At 36.0% G+C, this 22,104-nt stretch overlaps 1 protein-coding gene across 1 annotated transcript in view; it reads right to left on the reverse strand.

The window, feature by feature from the left end:
- The window catches only part of LOC145681526 (hemolymph lipopolysaccharide-binding protein-like), a 55,538-nt gene extending 40,245 nt beyond the window's left edge, over nt 1–15,293 (reverse strand). The window contains exons 1-2 of the mRNA XM_081753170.1: nt 15,216–15,293; nt 4,666–4,941 (exon numbers count right to left, since the gene is read on the reverse strand). Of these exons, the coding sequence (XP_081609296.1) occupies nt 4,666–4,891 (226 nt within the window). The 5' untranslated portion in view covers nt 4,892–4,941; nt 15,216–15,293. The remainder of the gene's footprint in view (nt 1–4,665; nt 4,942–15,215) is intronic.
- Between the last annotated feature and the right edge of the window lie 6,811 nt (nt 15,294–22,104).

The following is a 22,104-nucleotide window of genomic DNA, read 5'->3' on the forward strand; positions in this document are numbered from 1 at the left end:
GGACTGTGTTTCAAAACTATCAACCGGCATAAGAGATACTAAAAAAAATGAAAAATTACTGCTCTACCCTTGTACTTCTGTTGGTGTATCAAGGTAGGTACCCTTTTCGGCTTACGCTGCTAGCGTATGCTTAGCCCGTAAAGCTCGGGCGCCACGTTGTAAATACCCCAAGAGCCTTCTGTATATGGCCCCACGCTGGGCGCCAAGTTGTGGATAGACGAGTGAGCCTGAGGCTCGGGTGCCAAATTTTGTAAATGGACGGGCGAGCCTCACAATAGCCCTACGCTTGGGCAGCCAAATTTATAAAGTGTGTGGAGCCCCAGGCTCGGTGACACATTAAGAATTTACCTCTCAAGCACAGGTGTGCTGAAACTTGCATATGACATGAAGTGTCAAACATGTAAATTAGGCTGAGGCCCTGTAGAGAGAAGATGAAGGCGTACCAGTGATGGTGAGGTGTGCCTTTCTCTCTTTATTTGACAGCAGTCTTACGTCACACCAGGGAAGACTGTCTGTCATCGTGGGTCCCATGAACTATGAACTTTTTAGGTGCGGTAGAGACTGAATAAAAAAAATGTTGAGGCTCTTTAAAAACAAAAATTTAATTTGATAGATAATCCAAAATGCCTCTATGTAGATCTATGCTACATTTAAAATTAGAAAGAAAATCCCGATTTTGAGATCTACACAGGTCTCATAGTTCATGTTACCTACCCTGATTTTACGCTCTCGAAGCGACTCATGGGCTACACAAATAGTAGCGGCTCATGTAACATGAGACTGAGTCTAATGATTACCAACAGAATACACATTAACAAGGAATACTATTTGCAGTAAGTTAAATGAAGTCGCCGAACGAAGTCCATCTGAAAAAACAGAAGTTACAAAACATTTTATATATTTTTTTGTACTCACCAAGCAGCAAGTAACCCATCAGGATACGTACAGGAATTGCAGTATAAAATGGACGTAGAAATAGATTTTCATAACGGTTTAATATATCCTTGGCGGAATTGAATCGAACTATGTACACAAGGTTTCACAAAAAACACTGTACACGTAAAAAAAATCATACTCGTTTAGTAGTAGCTACTGTGTTTACTTATACCAATAGTTCTAGTCCACGCGTGTTTTAGTTTGTTGTCTTCACAGAAATGTCCTGCATGATTCCAGTCTTCACTGCTGTCTGGTTCCTCCGATCTGCACGCATTCTTCCGTATATGCGTGACGTACTTTTATTCCACATAGTACGGTTTTTGACGATCAGTCTTGAAGATCACGCTGTCTCCGAAGATCTCTGCATTGGCATCTCTCTCTTTTAAATGTAGAGAGTAACTGTCATCACTATCACAGTAAAGGTGACATAGGCTCGTCACGCCTTACTGTATTTTGTGCGCTGTGGTGCAAAAAGTCCCACTACTTAAACTTTCACAGGTTAAAAAAAATATTGTTCGTGGTGCACTAATTTGCGATGCACAGGTTAAAAAAAATAAATGTTTCTGCAGATGACAGATTTTCTAACATATCTGTGTATTAAACACAAAACAAACTGGTTGGAAGTGTGCTCATTGTAAAGGTGAGCCACACGGTGAGTCCACCAACACACGTTAATAATATCCTCTTAGTACGTACATGTTCTAAATTAATAGTTGGTCTTGGTGTGTAAACAACACCCCTAACTATATTTACGAAAATGTAACTAAAGAAAGTTACTTAAAAAAAATCACACTCCCGATGGGGTCATATATAGCAGATATTTCCCCTTTTGCTATCTAAGCACTGTTATACTCTTCATCGTTGCTGCTATTACACTAGCAAAGACTTGATAATAGAATGTCACTAAATGAAGTGTTCTATGAACTAAGAACTCAAGCGAAGTGAAGTATCACTGAGCGACGTGTAGTGTCTCCTGACATGGAACGAAGTGTCATATGAACAAGAACTCACACGAAGTGTCCTGTCATGTTGATCTAACCGAAGTGTTCTGTGACCTCTCTCGCGACCGTAGTTATCAGGCTCGCTGGAACTAGAAAAACCTAGACTCACCTTTGGTCTACCGGTTTTCTTATGGGTCAACGTTCTCTCTCTCTTGTGGTGACTACCGAATTTTTAAATAGGTCACCACTTTTATGCCCTAATATATAGTTTATATACACACTCTGGTGAGTTTCAGTTAGTTTACATAATTCTTTGATCTTTAACGACGATTTTGATATATAACACTACATATGTTATGCACCGGAAGACTATTAAAACAATTAAGGAAACAAAACATATTAAAAAAATACATGTTCCCCCTTCCATCAAGCACTCACGTGACAGGTAGTGACATCTATAAACAAACACTGTCTGCAGCGGGGTGTAATCACAATACAAACTTTTACTTAATTTCACTCATCCCTGCTTATTGAACATATATGCTGCAAAAGCAAACCTTACATTAATAACATTATACAATTTACTTGATAAATATACTATAATACATGACTGTCATTACCTTAGGGGTGGTTAATTAATATATTTGTCTTACGGATGCATTGGTAGGCAGAAAGCCTCTTCCATCTTTGCAGACGAACACCGTCCAACGGGTTCAAACAACTGCCTGTAAATAGTACTGTCAAAACGTACTGAAAGAGTACGTGATACTGTCGGACATGTGACATACCGTGTTAAATAAACATAATTTATATTCGGTTGCATCCAAGAACCTTTCAAATTTAAATAAAATCAAATTTTCCAAAACCAACTCACAATTTCAAAAACATATTACTCCGCGCCGTGGCTGACGATAGCTTCGTTTTTATCGGTAGCGGGGGACGCGGGTAAGGTGAGAAAAAACGTCATCAAGTTGGTTTCTGACACCTTATTGTTCCCAAAAAACAACACCACTGTGTGACTAGTATACAATAGCCATGTTCACGACTGAACGGCGCTATATTGGAGAGTAGCCAACCCATCTCTCATCCACTAGTCCTGGACATACAATTGTAGTTCTGCGTACAACTATCTTTGAATAGTCCAATCTCTAGTCTTGAAAATCATAGTAAGCTGGAAACAGTTGTACTATGTCAGATGCTGTTCGTGTGTGTTCCGCTGGAGGCTATGAGTTCGCTGAACTTCAGGTTGAAAATTTTGAAATGTTCTCCAGAAAAAAAAAAAACTCAGAACTTGAAGTTCTTCCATCTCTTCTCATAAAAATGATATGAATTCAATACAAAGCATATACATCTTGTTGGCTTTTTAACATTTAATTATGCATGATTAAATATTTAAATGAATTGATATAAAATATATGTGGTTACACATTTACATATAATTTCCATTTTGATATGCAAAGATTTTGATACGACATTTGCATATCAAAATTTAAATGACGTACGCACTAGGTCTTTACACAATGCACAAATTATTATAATGCTCTATTGAATTATTGTTATAAAGTTTTCAATTTATATACATATTGGCTCATATTTGCTCATTAAAATATAGGTTTCTCTTTTGCTGGTCAGAATTGCGCGTTAATACGATAGAACAAGGATTACGAAGGTATACAATTTTTGCTATAGAAAGAACTTGGATTATTTTTCCTCATTTAAAAATTATAAATATATGTATGGTCTCTTAGTTTAAATACTTGTTTTGGTCCCTAAATACTGGTGGACCATACGAAGGCTTGTTAAACCATAGAGTACCAATACGACCTAATGGAAAAGTTTACAAGACGGCAGTGAGACCTGCCAAATTATACGGAGACGATGAAGAATAGAGAGAGACCGAAGTTAATTTGTGCAAATCAAGAAGTCGATGTGTAGGGTAACGCGGAACTACAAAATTAAGAATGAAGTAAACTGAGGAACAGTTAAGATAAAACAAGTTGTAGAAAAACTACAAAAAAGTAGAATTCGGTGGCTTGAGCATGTAAGAATATGACTTACTTGGGAAACGAGAATGAGAGCGATCAAAGAAAAAATTGAAACATTGCGTGAAGAACGATACGATGTAGTGTAAGGTCACAATGGACATGCAACAAGATAGGAAGAGGAACAGCAATCCGAAAAGCCTAGTCCAGCTACCTGGGAAAGGCTTAGAAGAAGAAGAAATAAATTTAACTTTCTATCTATATAAGGGAAAACACATCAGCCTGTGCATTATGCTATCCTGGAATGTTATACATCCCTGTTTAAGGAATTTATAATGTTCGTTGTAGAAAGAGAGGGTTATAAAACAAAAGAAAATAAAGTAAAATATCAAATATAAATAAATAGAATTATAGCTTTAAATTAAACACAAATTTAAACTACAGTGTGCAAAGAGCCGAAAGTTTGAGCGTAACCTAGTTTAAAATCAGGTCTTTCAAATCAAATCGTCTGCTACTAATGCAAATTGATTTTGATATCCTTTAAATTAAGGTATAACATGAAAACCGAGGAAAGAATTTTCATAAAATGTATGTTGTCTCGGCGTTAGAAGTTAATTTCTTCAGAAATTGAATAATTGTGAATAAACAGACAAGTATAACTTTATTATTTTACGTAAATTTGTACTATCAGAACTTAATACTAAAACGAGCACAATAGCTCTACAGGTTATAAAGTATATACATGTATAGCGTATAACTAATGTACACCTTTATGGACGTTAGTTAATGAATAATAATAAATTTACCTCTCATTTTGGTTTGTCTGGGAAGGGATCTACTAAAACTATCACGCCGTTGAAACTCTTGCTTTGTATATAATAGCTGTCCACCTATCATCGACCAAGACTTCGCCCCTTCTTTCCTTGACGCTATAATAACTTTAGTCTTCCTTTTTATACTATTGTCAGCATATACGTTACAATTAAAAGCCATAAACAAATACCATGAAAGCATCAAAGGTTTCAATTTCATTTCTGTCCTTTAGGAGTATTCTTTATTCATTTATTGTTGGTGAATGGCTTCTGTAAAAAAATAAAGAAGTGAGTTTCGTTATACATTATTAAAATACGGTAGGCGCCCAAAGCGTGCAAATTTACATAATACTGTAAACGGAAGAACCCACTGTAAAATTTTTCTATTGCAATAATTGGATGACGTCATAAATGGAACCTACTCTTCGAACTCTGAATCCGCATGAAAAACAGTTTCTCGCTATATTTTGTAGTTGTTATCATATGGCAATCATTATAGCAGTTTTACTTCTTCGGGTTTCAGTAGACTATGAACTGTGATAAAAGCTATTCTTTAAGACCTAAATCCATGAGAAACGTTTATCGTCTCCTATTACCAATTTCGTTCCATGGAGATCAACATTGAGTGCGAAAATGATCGTATTTAATGCTATCACTATGGGGTATACAGATGCAAAAAGATGAAGGTAGAACATTTTCTTGCGGCACTGAATAGATATCAGATAACAACTATTCGCTATCTATTACTGTCTTCTTTACCATCTATTAACATTGAAATCTGAGATTGAAATTTGGAATCAGTTCCGTTTTGAATAGAGGGATAAAGGCAGAAATGATATTCTTGGAACGCTGAATCTATCAACATAAGAAACAACATATCTCGCTATCTCTGAGTATTTTTGATATATTAACATCAATGTTGAAGCAGGAAGTGGTACTAAATTTCTACCATTTCCGTCTGCAATAGAAGAAACAACTTGGAGAGAGAACATATTCGTGAGAAAATAGATCTACATTAGAAAACTGCTTCTTGATATCTATTACCGTTTTAGCTCTAGAGTGATCAATATTGAAACCAGAAGAGGTAGTATGTTCCTACGTCTTACCATTTTAGTAGACACGTCAGGTGGAAATTAAATATATATTCTTGAGAAACTGAATCGATTGCAGTAAGAACTGCTCCTCGTTATCTATTGGCATTTATGGTCTACGGACGGAAATGGACGTTGAACCTGGATATGGTTGATTGTTATCACTTCTGGTTTGATTATAGCGTAAATGGAGGAAGGAAAACTAATTCGTAGTACTTTGAATTGATTCTTTTAAAAAAAAAAGGTGTTTCTCACCATCTCTTAAGGTTTTTGCTCTTATGTCTGTTGACTGACGAACAGACATAGCCATGTTATGACTTTTTAAAGTTTCTACTATTTTCGATTTGAATAGACACTTTACAGTTGAGATTGAACTTATTCTTGGGACAGTAAATTAACATGAATACATTGTTTCAAACAATCCATTACTGTTTTCAGTCAATGGGGATCAATTTTGAAAGTGGAGGGTTGTACATTTCTGGCATTTTTTCTTTAAAAAATGTGCGAAAATATCATGTATCTTTGGAATACTGAATAGAAACTAAAAAAACGTTTTTTGAAATGTCTTACCGGTCTTCCTTTATGGAAATCAATGTTCCCTTCCAGTTTCAATAGACAGATTAGAACCGAGATTATAATTTTTTGGGAGAATATCACATTTATATTAAGAAACACTTTTCCACTATTTTATAAAGTGGTTTTGCCCTACGAGAGGTCATGAATCCATATCTTTTTTTTTTTTTGCTTTCTTTAACCATATTTGTTCTATTGTGAATCACAATTGAAATCAAAATGATAGATTTATATCTCCTCCGGTTGAATAGCGAAAGAAGATCGTAGATGAGAATATTCATAGGAAACTGAATCCATAAAGTTGTAGTGTAAAGTTGAATTGTTCACTATTCGTTAATGAGCGTGGTACCAAATGCTCACTTGATGATACAAAAGAGTGGAAAAATCTAAGAATTGTTTTTGGTTTAAATGTTGATTCCGTGCCATTATTTGCTAATATATCTGAATAAAAGTTTTTCTTTAATGAAGGCAAAAAGGTTAAATATACGAATAAGTTATTGCAACACTACCGGTGTTAAGCTGTCATGCTGTTAATTTTATTTACTTGTTAATCGATAATTGACGTGGTACAAAGAGTTTTCCTGCAAGTATGAAATGGTACAAAACTGATACAAAAATTTTGATAATACGAATATTTAAGGTTGTTATATATATAAGTCTTCTGTTTTGGTGAAAGTTATATGTTCTTCTAGTCACCAGATGTTTTTTTTAAACTCATTGCCATGGGTATAAAAGAAAGCATGTAACTCTCATGTCGAAATCCTGGAGGAAAACGAAGGGCTTCTGAATGTACACACGCAGAAGGAGAGGAAGAAAATTTCAATTTTTCTACTGCACTGCTGTGTATGAAAATTGCAACGCCCAGAAAGATCTATGCTAGAACAATGAAATTTATTCCAGAGTTAAGGAACATGACAAGATACTAATGGTTAGAATTACAGAACTGTACATCACTTAGAACTGTACATTAGACAACCGGCTAGGCCAAGAAACTAGTGATAACTGGCATTCTGCGAAGAGAGTTTGCAGATTCCTCCTACATGTGGCTTGGCATTGTCCTACTGAAATATGACGTTCTGGAGTAGCCTGTGTGTTGGGCATTACCCCTCGGTTTAAAAGGTCACCAATATTCCGGTTGCTGTTCAGATTACCCTGGATACGGATGAGTTGTGATCGCATGTTGCAATCAATGGCGTCCCCACACTTTCACACTGAACGTTTGTCCGGTATGATGCTCAACAATGCAAGCTGGCAGGTTGCAAATACCACGGTAGAGTCGTACACATATGCGGCCATCATCGTACGACAGGTTGAAACGGGTATCGTTCGAAAACATCGCATTTTGCTATTCAGCACGCCAGTGATGATGTTCGAGTGCCCATATCAGTCTGGTAGATTTATGGTTTCTGGTCAAGGTTTGCCGTCGCAACGGTATGCTAGCCACCAGTCTAGCCTTCAGCAAACGACGTAAAACATTCGACGCAGACGTTGTAACTTGCCTATGTGGCATTATTGCACTACTGGCACTTGTCTATGTGTTTCCACTTTGATTGATCACTATTAACTGCCTCCTTGCGACAGGCATTGACCTTTTGTGATACCACTCCGATCACAGACGAGAGGGCGCTGCTGGCCATACCTATCTGAAATTTTAATAATTTCCTCCTACAACATCCTGACACATATTTGTAAGTTTTGGATTCATTGGGACAATTCGTTTTGAGTGTTGACATTTTCATAAACAGAAGTGTACTTTCAGAATGTTGACTGCAGGTACAACAAAAATATCCAATTTTGACGCGGAACAAAATTGATATATCGGATCGCTACCGAAGTTGTTTTTAGAACATCTGATCTAGATGAAGTAGAAGTAGAAATCAAACCTTTGGAATAATCAAGAAGATTCACTCCACGGATTCACATGGCATCTTCCAATACAATAATACCATAGACAGAACTAGAGGGTTACCAGGGAGGGCAAGGCCTCCAGAATTTTTCTATTGGACGAAAATAATGTTATTAATATATCTGAATTTACGCATAACAATTTTAGTGATGCTTGCATTTGACATATTTAATACTGTCTATATTAGTCCGCCCATCGATATCTTTTTCTTTTCTAAAAAAAAATATGGCCTGGTGCTTGGATATAATAAAATCCCTGGACCATTGTGATAGTGGGTAGTATAGTGACCTCTGAACTTGCGCTATATGCGTTCTTTTTATTTGATAGCTTCATTAATTAATTATTTTTGTAATATTTCAAATAATTATCATTATTGACGTAGTAAGTTTTTCTTGTTCATATAGTATGTATGATAAACCAGTCCTAATGTTATTATTTTATTTATAGCATAATAATATTTGAATAGTTAAGATTCTCACAGCAAATTTTAATTTACACTAAAAAACAACAGAAAGGAAAGAAAGATGAAGCCGAATTCTTTAACTGCTAAACTCAAGCGATTGTTACCTTCTTCATACATGCATACAACACGCCTTCAAAAGTCATATAGTTTGTTGCTTTTTATTATTATTATTATTATTATTATTATTATTATTATTATTATTATTATTATTATTATTATTATTATTATTATTATTATTATTATTATTATTATTATTAATGAACTGAAGTTTGTGATTAGATTTTTAAGGTATATATTGGAACCAGGCGCGCACCCAGACATTTTTGTGCAGGGTATCGAAAGTTGTGAGGGGTATACAATATTACAAGACACAGACACATCGTTATTCTGCACCCGAGTAAACAATAAATTATTTCCAATAGCGGAAGTCGCGCATCCCAGGAACACTTCTTATATTTTGCTTTTGAAAAGTGAGTATATAAGTGCTATGCTAAAGAAAAATATAAGTTCTTGATAATCTGATATTTTAATTTCATACTGTAAAAGTTACATGAGTATTGCAGCAATAACAAGAGTCAGATCAATTTTAACCAAGTAAGTCATGTCGTCTCTTGCTACAGAGAAGGGTGGCATGTACTAAGGGACTTAAATTATTGTACCTAGGGACATAATAAATCTGATAATAATCGATTATTGCTAACTAATTTGTTTGTTAAATTAAACAATGATAAGTATAATTCAGAAATCATAGCTTGCTTCCTCATTCTCAATAAGATGGGAATTTTTGCAATGTCAAGTAACTTCGTAAAAACAAGGAATATAATGCTACATAAAACAAATAATATTGCAGTTTTATTACATTATTTGCTGAAATAACATGCAATGAGTATGGTACTAGGCATATTGGATTTAAGAAAGTACAAATTCATAAGTTTTAGGGCTACATCAAATAGCTATCATCATATGCAAAGTATTGTCCCTTGGTAATTGGATTGCCTTATTTATAAATAAAAGTAAATTTAACGAAAGGAGTACATAATAAATTAAAATAATCAGAATGTAGAAGCAATACATAGGTATCTTAAATATGCTGGAGCATTTACTTGTGTATAAAAAATAATTATTCCTTGCTTGCAAACTTTTGTGTAATTGAGCTACAATACTACATATTTATTTGTGTTTCTATTAGACGTAAGATTAAACTGACTTTGGCTCAGAATTGGACGAGTAAAATAGTAAGAAAAAGAATAATAAGCCTTCATAATTAGAGTAGATTTTAAGTAGTTATTTAGTAGCAACAGAATATAGGAAATATACAATTTTAAGTAAATATTTGATGTAATAGATTTTCACTGAACTGTTACATGATAGTGTCGTATTAGGAAAAATTGAAGATATGATAATGAGTGCGGGCTAAGGGAGACTCAGAAGGAAATATAAAAAATATTATAACAAGATCCTCTAAAACATTCTTCCAATTTTCAGAACTAATTGGCCATGGCCCCTCCCAGGAAAATATCCTATTTACGCCAATGAATAATACCTGTGGACTCTGTCAAATTGTGTTAAACAACTGCGAAATTTTATGGGGAAACATCAGATGCTTTGAATGTCGCAAATACGGAAGATTTCTACTCTTATGTAAAACTCTGGATAATTAGGTAATATAACTGTAATTGTAATTTATTTATTTAGTACACATTAAGTTGAGTTCTCACCTATATGAATTATATAATCAGTGAATACGTATATATTACATGATGCTGTGCACACAGACGTATGCGATTTCATGTTCTCCTTGAGATATTGCAAAGCATCGGAGAAATTGTAGTTCAAAAGATTTCCTCCACACTGATATATGATAAATGTGTCGTCGAGCAGAGTAACATTGGCGCAAAAGAATAGGAGTTTAACTCTTTCAATAATTTATCAGGAAGTGACGTTTTGTTTACACACAACTGAAGCAGCATACGAAAGTTGAAAATCTATTTCACGAATTGCTGCTCATGTGGGTTCTTGTCATGAGGAGAAAAAAAATAGCACAGGAAAAAGAAGGAAATATTATTTAAAATAAACTAATCACTTGGATAATTAATCAGGGCAGTGTGCGTGAAAATTCAAAATGTCTTGAACACCTTGCTAGCTAGCAAATAATTTTGCACCAGGCCTGATTAAGCACTGTAAAAAATAAAACAGCATTTAAACACTTTTAGTATAGATGCTGAGGCGGAAACATATCAATTGTGTGTTTATAAAGTGTGTTTCGCGTGTCCAAAAGCGTTCATTCTCCGAAAACAGTATGTAGTATGACATATTTAAAAGACTACTGCTTGGCAAACAGTTTGAAAACAAAGTGATGACATACATTTTGTACATACATCTGGGACATATTAGGACAGCACAGTATCTTCAAGGGGTGAATATGTGTTATCTGGAGACGTTCAAAGAGTGTTGGTAATGTGTACAATGTCCTACTGTGTCTAAAAGTAGTTTCTGTATTTTTTGCAGTGAGGGTGTAATCATATGTAAAATCAAGAGAGGTTTGTAACTTAGGCAAAAGAATCTTACAGATCTCTTGTCGATTACCTTGATTAGAAAAGAACACATGTAAAAAGATAAAACAGGATTCAGATTTCAATCTGAGACAGCACTAGTAAATAAAGAAAACGTAGTGTTCGTAAAAATGCAACCCACAACTTAGCTCCGATGAACTTGGGCTGGGATATTAACTCCAGACACGATCATTAAAATTCATGGTTTATGTACTGCACTCTAATCAAATTTCATGCACCTCGTGCTAATTGTTTCTCCAAGACAGAATCATAAGTATTGTTCTGTTTTTAATGTTTTGACGTTTCTGTTTGATGCTTGAGGATGTACCAAATTCTTTGTAAAGACAAGATCAATCATCTACATCAACATCTTTCCCAATTAGAATTTCAAGGTGGTCAAATTCACAGAAAAGGGCACACACTTTGCAGTTAGAATTCGGAAATGGAAGCGGAAACCGAAAGTACAAAAGTCGCTGCTCCTACCCACGCAGAAAATTGCATTTCAAGATTTTGGAAACGCTCTCATCTTCCCCCCTGCGATTCAGGAACGACTACGGCAGGTGGCTAAGTATAACTTAGGAATCACGTAGTTCTGAAATTAGAATTTGGAGATATAGTTTTCGCATCTTTGTCATCAGTTTGGAATTAGGAGTTACTTTCTTTGCGTGAGTATAGTGAAATTCTTGAGTTAAAATTTCTGCCAACCATTTCCAATGAAATTAGTTTAACTTTTATCTTTTTTTCAGGATATGATATTCTCAGGTGACTATCGATGTAGTTTCATCGAACTCTCTCAAGTTTTGTTCCTCTTCTAAAGTTGATTTTATTCCCAATTAAGTACAATCGACTCTGAGCGTCAAGTACCGTATTTTTCTTCATTTTAGTAAAAATTCGGTGAAGTCTAATTTTATTCGGAATTTGATATAATTTCTCATACTTTGTTATTAACCATTTTTTATTTTCTTCTAGTCCTTACAATTTTAATTGGACTTTGTAGTATTTAGCTCAGTTGGCACTTAGGAGGTCCCAATGCCTTTCCAAGGAATTATTCAATTTAAAGGAAATTTTAAGAAGTGATGCAAATTATCTTGTTCGGTCTGACGCATCCAGTGTCCTGTAATTATGAATATTTAGCATTATTATAAACCGAAATGATTGAAATTGAACAAAGCGGAGAGATAACTTCAACAGTGATGAATAGTGATGATTAATATTGTATGATATTTATTTTCAATATCAATTTTCAGCAATTTAATTGTTTTTGTTTTCCTATTTCGTTTCCACTCGAGTGTCAACAAGTCAATTTAGTATTTTACACACACTGTCCTTTTTACTATAGTCCACCCGTTATATTGTTGGAGCATTTTGGGTCTTTGCATGTTACGTATTGAATTTTACTGGCTATTAAGCAACTTCATTGGGTATCAGGTAACGATTTGTATGTTATTAGTTAATATCCAAACACAACTTATAACTAGACATCGTATAATTCAATGAATGTTTCTTTCGGTTTGATAATTATTAAATTTTAATGAAAATTTAGTCGCCACGTAAGATTGAAATTCTAAACCCTGGGTAATATTAATGATAATATCGAGTTCTTATTTCGAAATTGAGATATACTGTAGAATTTGCAGCATTACGAATACAAATATCTCAATATCTCTTATCATCTGTGTACGTACTATTATTAAGAAAATATCAAGCTGAATCCACCACTTTAGTTATAGACCGTTATATCTCAGATTAGATCGTCTCTAACGTGGAATCTCCCAGAGTTAGATTAGCTCTTAAATGGCTATTATTCTAGGTTTTGTCGGAGTAGATTCTAAGTGTTATGGGTGACCCAGATCATTCTCTCTTTCTACTCTCCATAAGAAAACTAGTGGAGGTGCGTATTTCACTTTTTTTCTACAGATACCACTCGCCAATCCAACAAGGGCACTGATCGCTTCATCTAATTTAGGATTGGAGTGAGACGTTGTAGCTGTTGTCTGGATAGAGGACTCACCTTAATTTATAAAAAAAAATGCTACATTCATTTTTAAAGTTGAAATACTTTGTTGGAGATTGTAGATCACTTCTGCCTCTAATTTCGGGATCTCTAACAACACCTTTGTATAACTCTTGATCCGATCGACCAACTCTTGTACCAACGATGAGAGACAAGTGACTTGATTATTTCTCACAATTGATTATCTGTCATTATAAGGTCCATGCATGACGGAAGCCATTTTAATATGGGTGGATAAGTTGAACAACCACGCCCAATCCATCGAACTGGGTATTCTTCCTTATGGAAACCACATACGTGAAGAGCAAATTGGGCTATAGTACCGTTCAGGGGTACTAACACAGGATTTATGACTCTCTTTTCTTGCAGCCAACATTAACCATGGTTGCAACATGTGCAAAGTGTAAATAAGAAGGTAATTTACATATTCGTAAAAAAGGCTATGCTCCTAACAGGTTTTGTGGTGTCATTCCGGCCCATGTTATAACATTAGGCTGGTTTCATTCCAACTTTTGTATATACTTTGGATTTTCTTTAGACCAGAAGATCACATTCCTCCTGTGTAAGCCACGATAGATCGTGCATACATCTGAAACTAACACTCGTGAGCTAGACACGATATTTCCAAATTATGTCAACAAAGCACAGTAGGACGCTACATACTATTCCATGTCGTAGTCAGATAATGCAATCACCATGGTATATTAAGCAGCTGCTGTTTTGCGAAGCGATTAAGTTGGAGACATCGCAATTGACCAAGCGACATGATTTCCCACGAGTCTTCTTACGTCCATTGGCTTTGACACACACTAAAGCAAATCCCAAGTTTTCCCGGTGTTACTTTATTAGTTGAGTACTTGCCAAATGGATCTCTAAACGCAGTCATTACCTGTATTATTCTTTGTCCGTGTATTGTCATTCATTCACTCACATACATACCATTAACCCTTCTATAATTGTGTACGTGCAACCACTCACATCAACCATGGCTTCACACTAAAATGATTTCCTTGAACTTGAAAAGAGGCCTACCAGTCTGTGCTTAAAATCAACGATATTAGACAGTGCTGACTGTGACCAGTATAGTCAATACTACAACTAAAATTACACTGATATTATTCTCTGTAATATTCAAATGTAGTAGTAAGGAGACTTCTCGGTTACCCTGTATACCATCTCACCCGCATATATATACATATGTACAGTCCGCAGCAAAAAAACCTGCTACATAAGCATGTAAATTAACTGTGAAACTACGCGTTACAGCGCAGGGAATCAACATAACGTGTAAGTGGCACGAATCACGCCAGGAGAAACCTCGGCGTCCTTCCCTGCACACTTATTTTGGAGCAAGAGATTTCGTCGTTTCACAATAAATTTACATAGTCATGTTTTGCAGGTTTTTTGCTGCGGATTGTACAAGTTCACTCCTTACAGGACATTTTTTACTCCATAAGCGGTTTAATTGCAAATCTACAATTTAACATGTTGATAAAATACAAATAAAGAAGTAGTTAGCTATTACTGTTGCTCTTTCTCAACCCAAGATTCTTCTGCCTGCTCCTTGGTTTCAGGTAGTATAAGGAGAAAAAGAGGAGGAAACCATTGTGTCGCAGAACATCCATTTGGAAAATAATAAGTTTACTACTTGAAAATGGTATCCATAAAGTGTAGCTGTCGTGATTGGATCATTAGGTGACTTTTAAGAGATCCTGATACCGGCAAGCTCTCCAAAGAGGTGTCACGGAAGATGATAAACTACATTTGTAATTAATACATAATTGATTACTCGTATTAAAAAGAAAATAACAAATATTTGTAGAATTAACATTTTAAAATTACTCATGACAAATTCCACTAGAAATGCATGGTTATTTTCTAATATTGTGTATATACGTATTTTGAATATAGGAAACAGAGTATTATGAACATACGTTTACTATACCTTTATAATCTTAGGTTGTTGTGTTTTCTATATTATTGCTGTTGTGGATTTTTACAGCTTCCATTGTGTCACTTTGTTAAGGGTACTATGTTTCTGATTAAGGAATAAAGTTGTGGTTCTGACAATTGATACATGAATATTCACCTATAAAAGCAAAAGAATTTAAGGAAAACATAATATTTTTACACTCAGTATCTACAATAGAATTTTTAGAACTGCTCATGTAGTTAAGATTTTTGGTGTATTTTGAGTTTTATGAATATTTAATATACAATTCCCACAATGGCGTTAGCTTACAAGACTTTTATAGAAATAAACTCCGAAAAAATGTAAACGTTGTTATAGCTATTAATTTTCCAGATTACGTGAATAAAAATTCTTTAAATTTGTCGCATTTATTAAGCGTATCTTCATGCTCTTTTAGCATATCAAAAATACTCACGGTTACTCTCATATCATAAACGATTTATTGTATGATAAGACTATAATATTCATAATATACTATATAGGTGAGAAAGTACTTGTTCTCACGTATTGATGAATTTTTAATGAAATATTAAAACAAAAGTTAAATTTCTAATAACTAATAAATAATTTTAAAGTTCGCTGAATAGAAGGAATTGTTAGGTTAACAAATTAGATCTTTATTATAGTTATTCCTCAAGACAGTAAAGGACAGATAGCATTGTGGCTCAGTGGTAGAGCCAGTGTTTCTTCCAGACCTGTTTTTGGGGGGCACTGTTCCTCCGGAGCTCTGAGAGCACCTCCCCGGAGAAGACCAAAATAATACGTATATAATATAATAATAAATAGAATAGTATCAGCAGTGCCTCCCCCGGAATACCAAGTGTGCCTCCCGGAACATTGTTTCTGAAAGAAACACTGGGTAGAACCTTGATTTCTGGTACTAAGAATCCTGATTCGTTTCCAGACTATCTGAGTTTGTAGTGCATATAATCATTTCCGTGGGTTTTCTCGAGGTTCTTCCGTTTTCTTCCATAGAATCATTCCACCAATTCTGTTATAATTATTCACCTACATTAATCATCTGTCTCCTTTAGCCTGAAAGTATAATAGTGAGACGTAAAACAAAGATTTGTTACCTGAAATTAGCGTAAAGTATTTATTAAATCTCACTTTACACAGTGGAGCAGCAGTGGCTCAGTGGTAGAGCGTTCACCTGTGGTGCATGGGGTCCGTGATTCGATCCCAGCTCTCTCCAAGTGAATTTGTGGTGGACAAACAACGTGTGCGTGGGTTTTCTCGGGGTTCTCCCGTTTCCTCCCGGTTTCTTTATTCCACCATTTCATTCATTTCTCATGATCAGTGTCTCCTTTAGCCTAGCCGGTATAAGCGTGGGACGTAAAAAACTTAAAAGGTTTCATTTCGTTTTCTTATTTTACACAGCAAGTTAAGGCTAACCATGCCTTGCCCCTCACTTACCAATGAGGGTGTAAATTATACAGTTACAAATATTAAAAACAAAATCGAAATAATACACATCTCAGCCATACAAACAAAAAATATATAAAAAGTAAACACAATAGAGGAAGAAAACACTTATTACACTCAGAAGCACATATACACAAAATAAAGAGAGTGATTCAGCATACTCCGCTCGTGATCTCCTCCTTATTATGTTAGACACTTGTAATGTTAGTCATAACATCATACATTCCTTCGACCAGGTTTCTTAACCTGGGGGTCGCGAAGATAAGCGGAAGATGAATAAACTGACCAAATTTGGTTTGAATCCATTCGCTTTTAGGGATTTTACTGTATTTACTATATACAAGAAATGGATTCTTCTATTACAGAGATTAAAGGATATCGTGAGATCTCCGCAATAGATATATTAAACATTCCAAACAAGCTTATCAAAAACCAGAAATTATAAGGGGGTTACTGGCAAGAGGATGTGATAAAATGGGGGTCGTCATAGGAATTAGATTGAGAACCACTGCCCTGATACAATAAGTTTGAAGAATTTACAATTCTCCTTCTTTACAGATTGTTGATCATAAGAAGTATAGTCAAATTGAAACAAATAAAATAAAAAGAAAGAAGGAAAACAGACTTCCGAGCAGTGGCAGTGGAAAATAGAAACATCTAACACACAAACATTCATACTAATATGATGGAAACTCTTAGGGACTAGGGATGGCCAGAACCGGTTCCTAGTTGAACCGGTTTTCGGGTCTGAACGGATCCGGTTCTAGAAGATCCGGTTTTTCGGATCCAGGTCTGGAACCGGTTCTTCGGATCCAGGTCTGGAACCGGTTCTTCGGATCCAGGTCTGGAACCGGTTTTTCGGATCCAGGTCTAGAACCGGTTCTTCGGATCCAGGTCTGGAACCGGTTCTGAAACAGAACCGGTTCCGCTGGAACCGAAACTTTGTGACCATTCCTACGCTAAACCCGAGCTGCTGGCAAGCTGTGAACAGTATGCTAGATGAAATGGTGGAAGCGACAGGCAGACGCCAACGCGGCGGCAGCTTGTCTCATTTGGCTAAATAAATTGGGTAACTGGCAAACTCATTGGTTAAACAGGCAAACTGGCCAACTCATTTGGCTAAACACCCACTGGTGGACCAAAATTTTTTTCTGGGGGCACAAGCGGGTCTGGGCGAGGAAGGCACAAGCGCATGGTCCTCTTTGCATTATTTTTGAAGGTGAACTTTATGCCTCCTTTCCGGGTCTTTGGGGGCTTTCGAATCCAGGTCTGGAACCGGTTCCTAAGATCCGGTTCTGGAACCGGGTTTTCAGATCCAGATCTGGAACCGGTTCCTAAGATCCGGTTCTGGAACCGGGTTTTCGGATCCAGGTCCGGAACCGGTTCCAGAACCGGTTCTGAAAACCGGATCTCCAAGAACCGGTTCCGCGGTTCCGCCGGAACCGGAACTTTGTGGCCATCCCTATTAGGGACTCTAGCCCCTCATATGTATGACGACCTACCCAAATGATGATGGCGGGATTTTAAGTGTGGTAGACAGACTTGTGAAGATGAACATGGAGTTGGTCCATCTTTAACTACCTCCTCTTCAGAAAGGATTACAAACGTACATGACATCATTTTGCCAGACTGGTGAGTCACACACCAAAGGCATGGTTTTAATTGGAAGTGTGAATTCAATTACAATAGAACCCCTCTCGTTCGCCCTCAGTTGGTGCCCCACTCGAGCCAAACTTGTCCCGACTCGCCATTGTCATTTACAGTCGTCGCGGCATTGCTGCTTATTTCCTGTTATTGCTTGTACGCTTTAGTACTCCGTCATCTCTTGTATCATTTCTTTCGTTGTGCGTGTTTTCTCTATTGTACTTTGCAGTTTTTAGTGCTTACTGTTCGTTGGTTTTACGACAGTCTTTCTCTGTGTTCGTTACAGTACAGTGTTTTGTGAACACGTCAGGAGTGAAACGTAAACACGTTACTCTTTCATTAAATGAAAACTTAGCAGTGCTACAAAGACTGGACAAAAGGGAACCACTTTAAAAATTTGCCAAGGAACTCAATATTGGTGTTACGACAATGAAAGATTGGAGAAGAAATCGGACACACATTGAATTATATACAGTGACGATAGGTGGTGAAAGCGCTCTTAAGGACATTGAAAAAAGTCTAAACTTGAACTGCTTGACAACGCATTGTAGATGTGGTTCTGCCAAGAAAGAACGAACGGAACTCCGATATCTGGACCCACTATATAAAAAAGGCAATAGCTTTTAACAGAAAAAAAACTAGAAGCCGAAAGTGAGTTCGCAGTTAGTGAAGACTGGATTGATCGCTGGAAAACTTGTCATGGCGTCCGGTTTGTTTTAATTTTAGTGAAAAAATATCTGCTGATGCCGAGGCGACTCAGAAGTTTCCTGTTAAGTTTCAAAAAATTGTCAAAGAATATGAATTGTTACCTTGGCAAGTCTATAACATAGATGAGACAGGCCTGAACTATAAAATACTGCTAAACAAAACACCGTTTTACTGTAAATCCGTATCTTTTGTATTTTCTGATAATTCGACCTTTTTTGCATTCCGACTAAACCCCCAGTCCCAAAGGTGACGGATTAGAGGGGTTATATTGTATTTATAAACAATATTAATGTAAATTGTCTCTGCACGGTGGGTCTCAAGAATGCTGATAGTCGACCAAAAGAGGGTATGTGTGACAGTCGAATCCTGTAACAGATAATCAAACATGACAAAGGAACGTTTTTGGGAAGACTTTTCTCCGTGGATTGTGCGCCAAAGCATTCAATGGGAACACCCCCGATTCGCATACACCCAAGAAATTCAAGATCCAACCAAAGGGCAAAAAGGCGGTATCCGTTTTTTTCGCATGCAGAGTGTATTATTTTGATTGAATATCTCGAACAGAGAAGACAGTCACTGGTGTTTATTTTGGGATTGTAATGTCAAATTACATAATGCCACCAAAGAGAAACGCCGTGGAATGTTGGCCCGTGGTGTGCTGTTCTATTGCCTATCCACCTCCCAAGTTGGAGTATTTGCAATTCATAATTCAAGGTTCCTTAGATCTGGGGTTCTATTCCTTAGATCTGGCGCTGAGTAACACCCATCTGTTCCCATCTGTAACTAACGTACAGAAGCCCCTTTGGGGCAGACATTTTCGCAGTTATTTTATGGTTTTTGAGCACTGTGGATGCTTGGCTGCAGAACTAACGGAACTATTTTTTTTCTGCTGGGTTGAAACACTGCTGAGACAATTGGAAAAGTGTGTTGATGCTGCAAGTTGCTATGAAAAAAAAATGGTTTCATTTTCCTGCTGAAGTTTCTTCTAGCATGCTGAACCATCTCCGTAGAAGCAACTACAAATATCCCTATAATATATTAAGACAAAAATTGAATTATTAAAAAAATGAAGAAGAAAAAAATCAACAGTTTGTCGTCAGATTTGAGTAGTCTTGAACTAAAACATGAAAAGCTTGTTCACCCGACTTTTTAAATAGACATGTTGAGTTTCAATGTCGTGTCTTGGATGGAAGGTCATCCCATGCACGGATAGTTAATACAAAGAAAAATTTAGAATAATATGTCGAAAAGTGTGGGGAAAATGAAAGAAAATTATTTACACCTGATCTTGTGCTGTGATCATGGATAGTATTTAGAAATCGCAAGCCTTGAAGTTGATACTAAGGTTGTTGTTAGCGTAAATTCTTGATGAGAAGTATGCTTCTTGGAATATTCCATAAATTTCGTATATATATCTACAGGGATCAGATCCAGGATTTTCTGAGGGGGTGCAGCAATAACTACCAGTAACGTTTGAATTGAATTGGGATTTATTAAATGCCTTTAGGATCAGTGACGTGAATGAGGAGACGCCCTGGAAATGCTAAGCGTCTGTTCTCGGTGAATCATTTTCTTTCAACTTTTAGAAAATTGACTTAAACTATCGATTTAGCAATATCTCCCTTTGTTATAAGCCTAAACGGACATGTGACAGCAAAAATTTTTGGAACGTGTTGCTATTCTCACTGGTAGCTTCTCACGTTAGGTAATGTATATTTACAACGAAGAGGGGGCCTATAACTCGGCAGCCTGTAACTCCGAAAGGAAGCATTTGTGCACCCAGGTTGATCTGTACTTTTTGTCTTATCTTGGTGTCAGGAATCACCTCCCAAACGGAATCCATATATAAAAGGTGTTTCAAAACAACACCGACATCGTTTGGGAGGTGATTGCTGACATCAAGATAAAACAAAAAAGTATAGACCAACCTGGGTGCACAAATGCTTCCTTTCGGAGTTATAGGCTGAAGAAAACATGAAAAAATGAACTTAAAGCTCCATAGCTCCAATACTATGGGATCTAAAGTAGTCGGGTCAAGACTTCACTTAGGAACTAGTGTGTGCTCTATCCAAATATCCAAGTTTCAGAATCCTGTGGCACTTCCGCAACAATTTTTATAGAGTTAGTTGGAGAGTACTTCAAATTATATGCCCGTAGCTAAAATCCCTCTTTAAAAATTGCTTCATCAGTACCTGAGGATTCTGAAACATGTATTTTTGGATAGTGCAGATGTTATATCCTAAGTGAAGTTATATCCGACTACGGTACGACCCATAGTTTTGGAGCTATAAACCATTAAATTTCATTTTTTCGTGTTTTCGGCAGTCTATAACTCCGAAAGGAAGCAATTGTGCACCCAGGTTAGTCTATATTTTTTGTCTTATTCTGGTGTCAGGACTCCCAAACGTTGTCGGTGTTGTTTTGAAACACATTGTATGTATCATGATGTTTCTTTGCGCACTACAGTTAAATGACCAAAATTTTCTATAATAAGATCTATAAGCATTGCTGGAAGAGTTGCCCCCGTGAAAGTAGGCCTACATTGATAAAGAAATAGGTAACATAAATTTATTAAATTCTGTAACAATAACTATTAATTATAAAGTACTAAATATGAACTGAGAATTATAATCAATATAGTTTGCTACTAGAGAAAGGTTTAATTCCGATAGTATACATTTCAACATGTTTCACTGAAAAAATAAAACAGTAACGTGATAAATCAAACTATTATATGCATTTATCTATACATTGTACTATGTTCAGTACTAGCATTCAGCCTAATAAATTTAGACCATAGCCATGTAAGATAAAGTCAATCACTAGACTACTAAGACAATCACTACATGTAAGATAAAGTTAATTTGATCGTTTCAAAGCATCTTTTTCTCTTATAATAATTAATAGTACACGCAATTCATATTTTTGATATACTATAAAGTCATAGTATTTAACATTAATACTGAAGATATATAGTATGTTGTAGTTTTAATAAATAATCAGTGGTGAATCTAGAAGGTATAAAACTGGGAACCAGCCTAAACCCAGACTATGATAGATATATCATGGGTTTACTGTAACCTTT

The sequence above is a fragment of the Thermobia domestica genome, chromosome 3 (genome assembly GCF_964235325.1).
Source record: "Thermobia domestica chromosome 3, izTheDome1.hap1.1, whole genome shotgun sequence".
Taxonomy (NCBI): Eukaryota; Metazoa; Arthropoda; class Insecta; order Zygentoma; family Lepismatidae; genus Thermobia; species Thermobia domestica.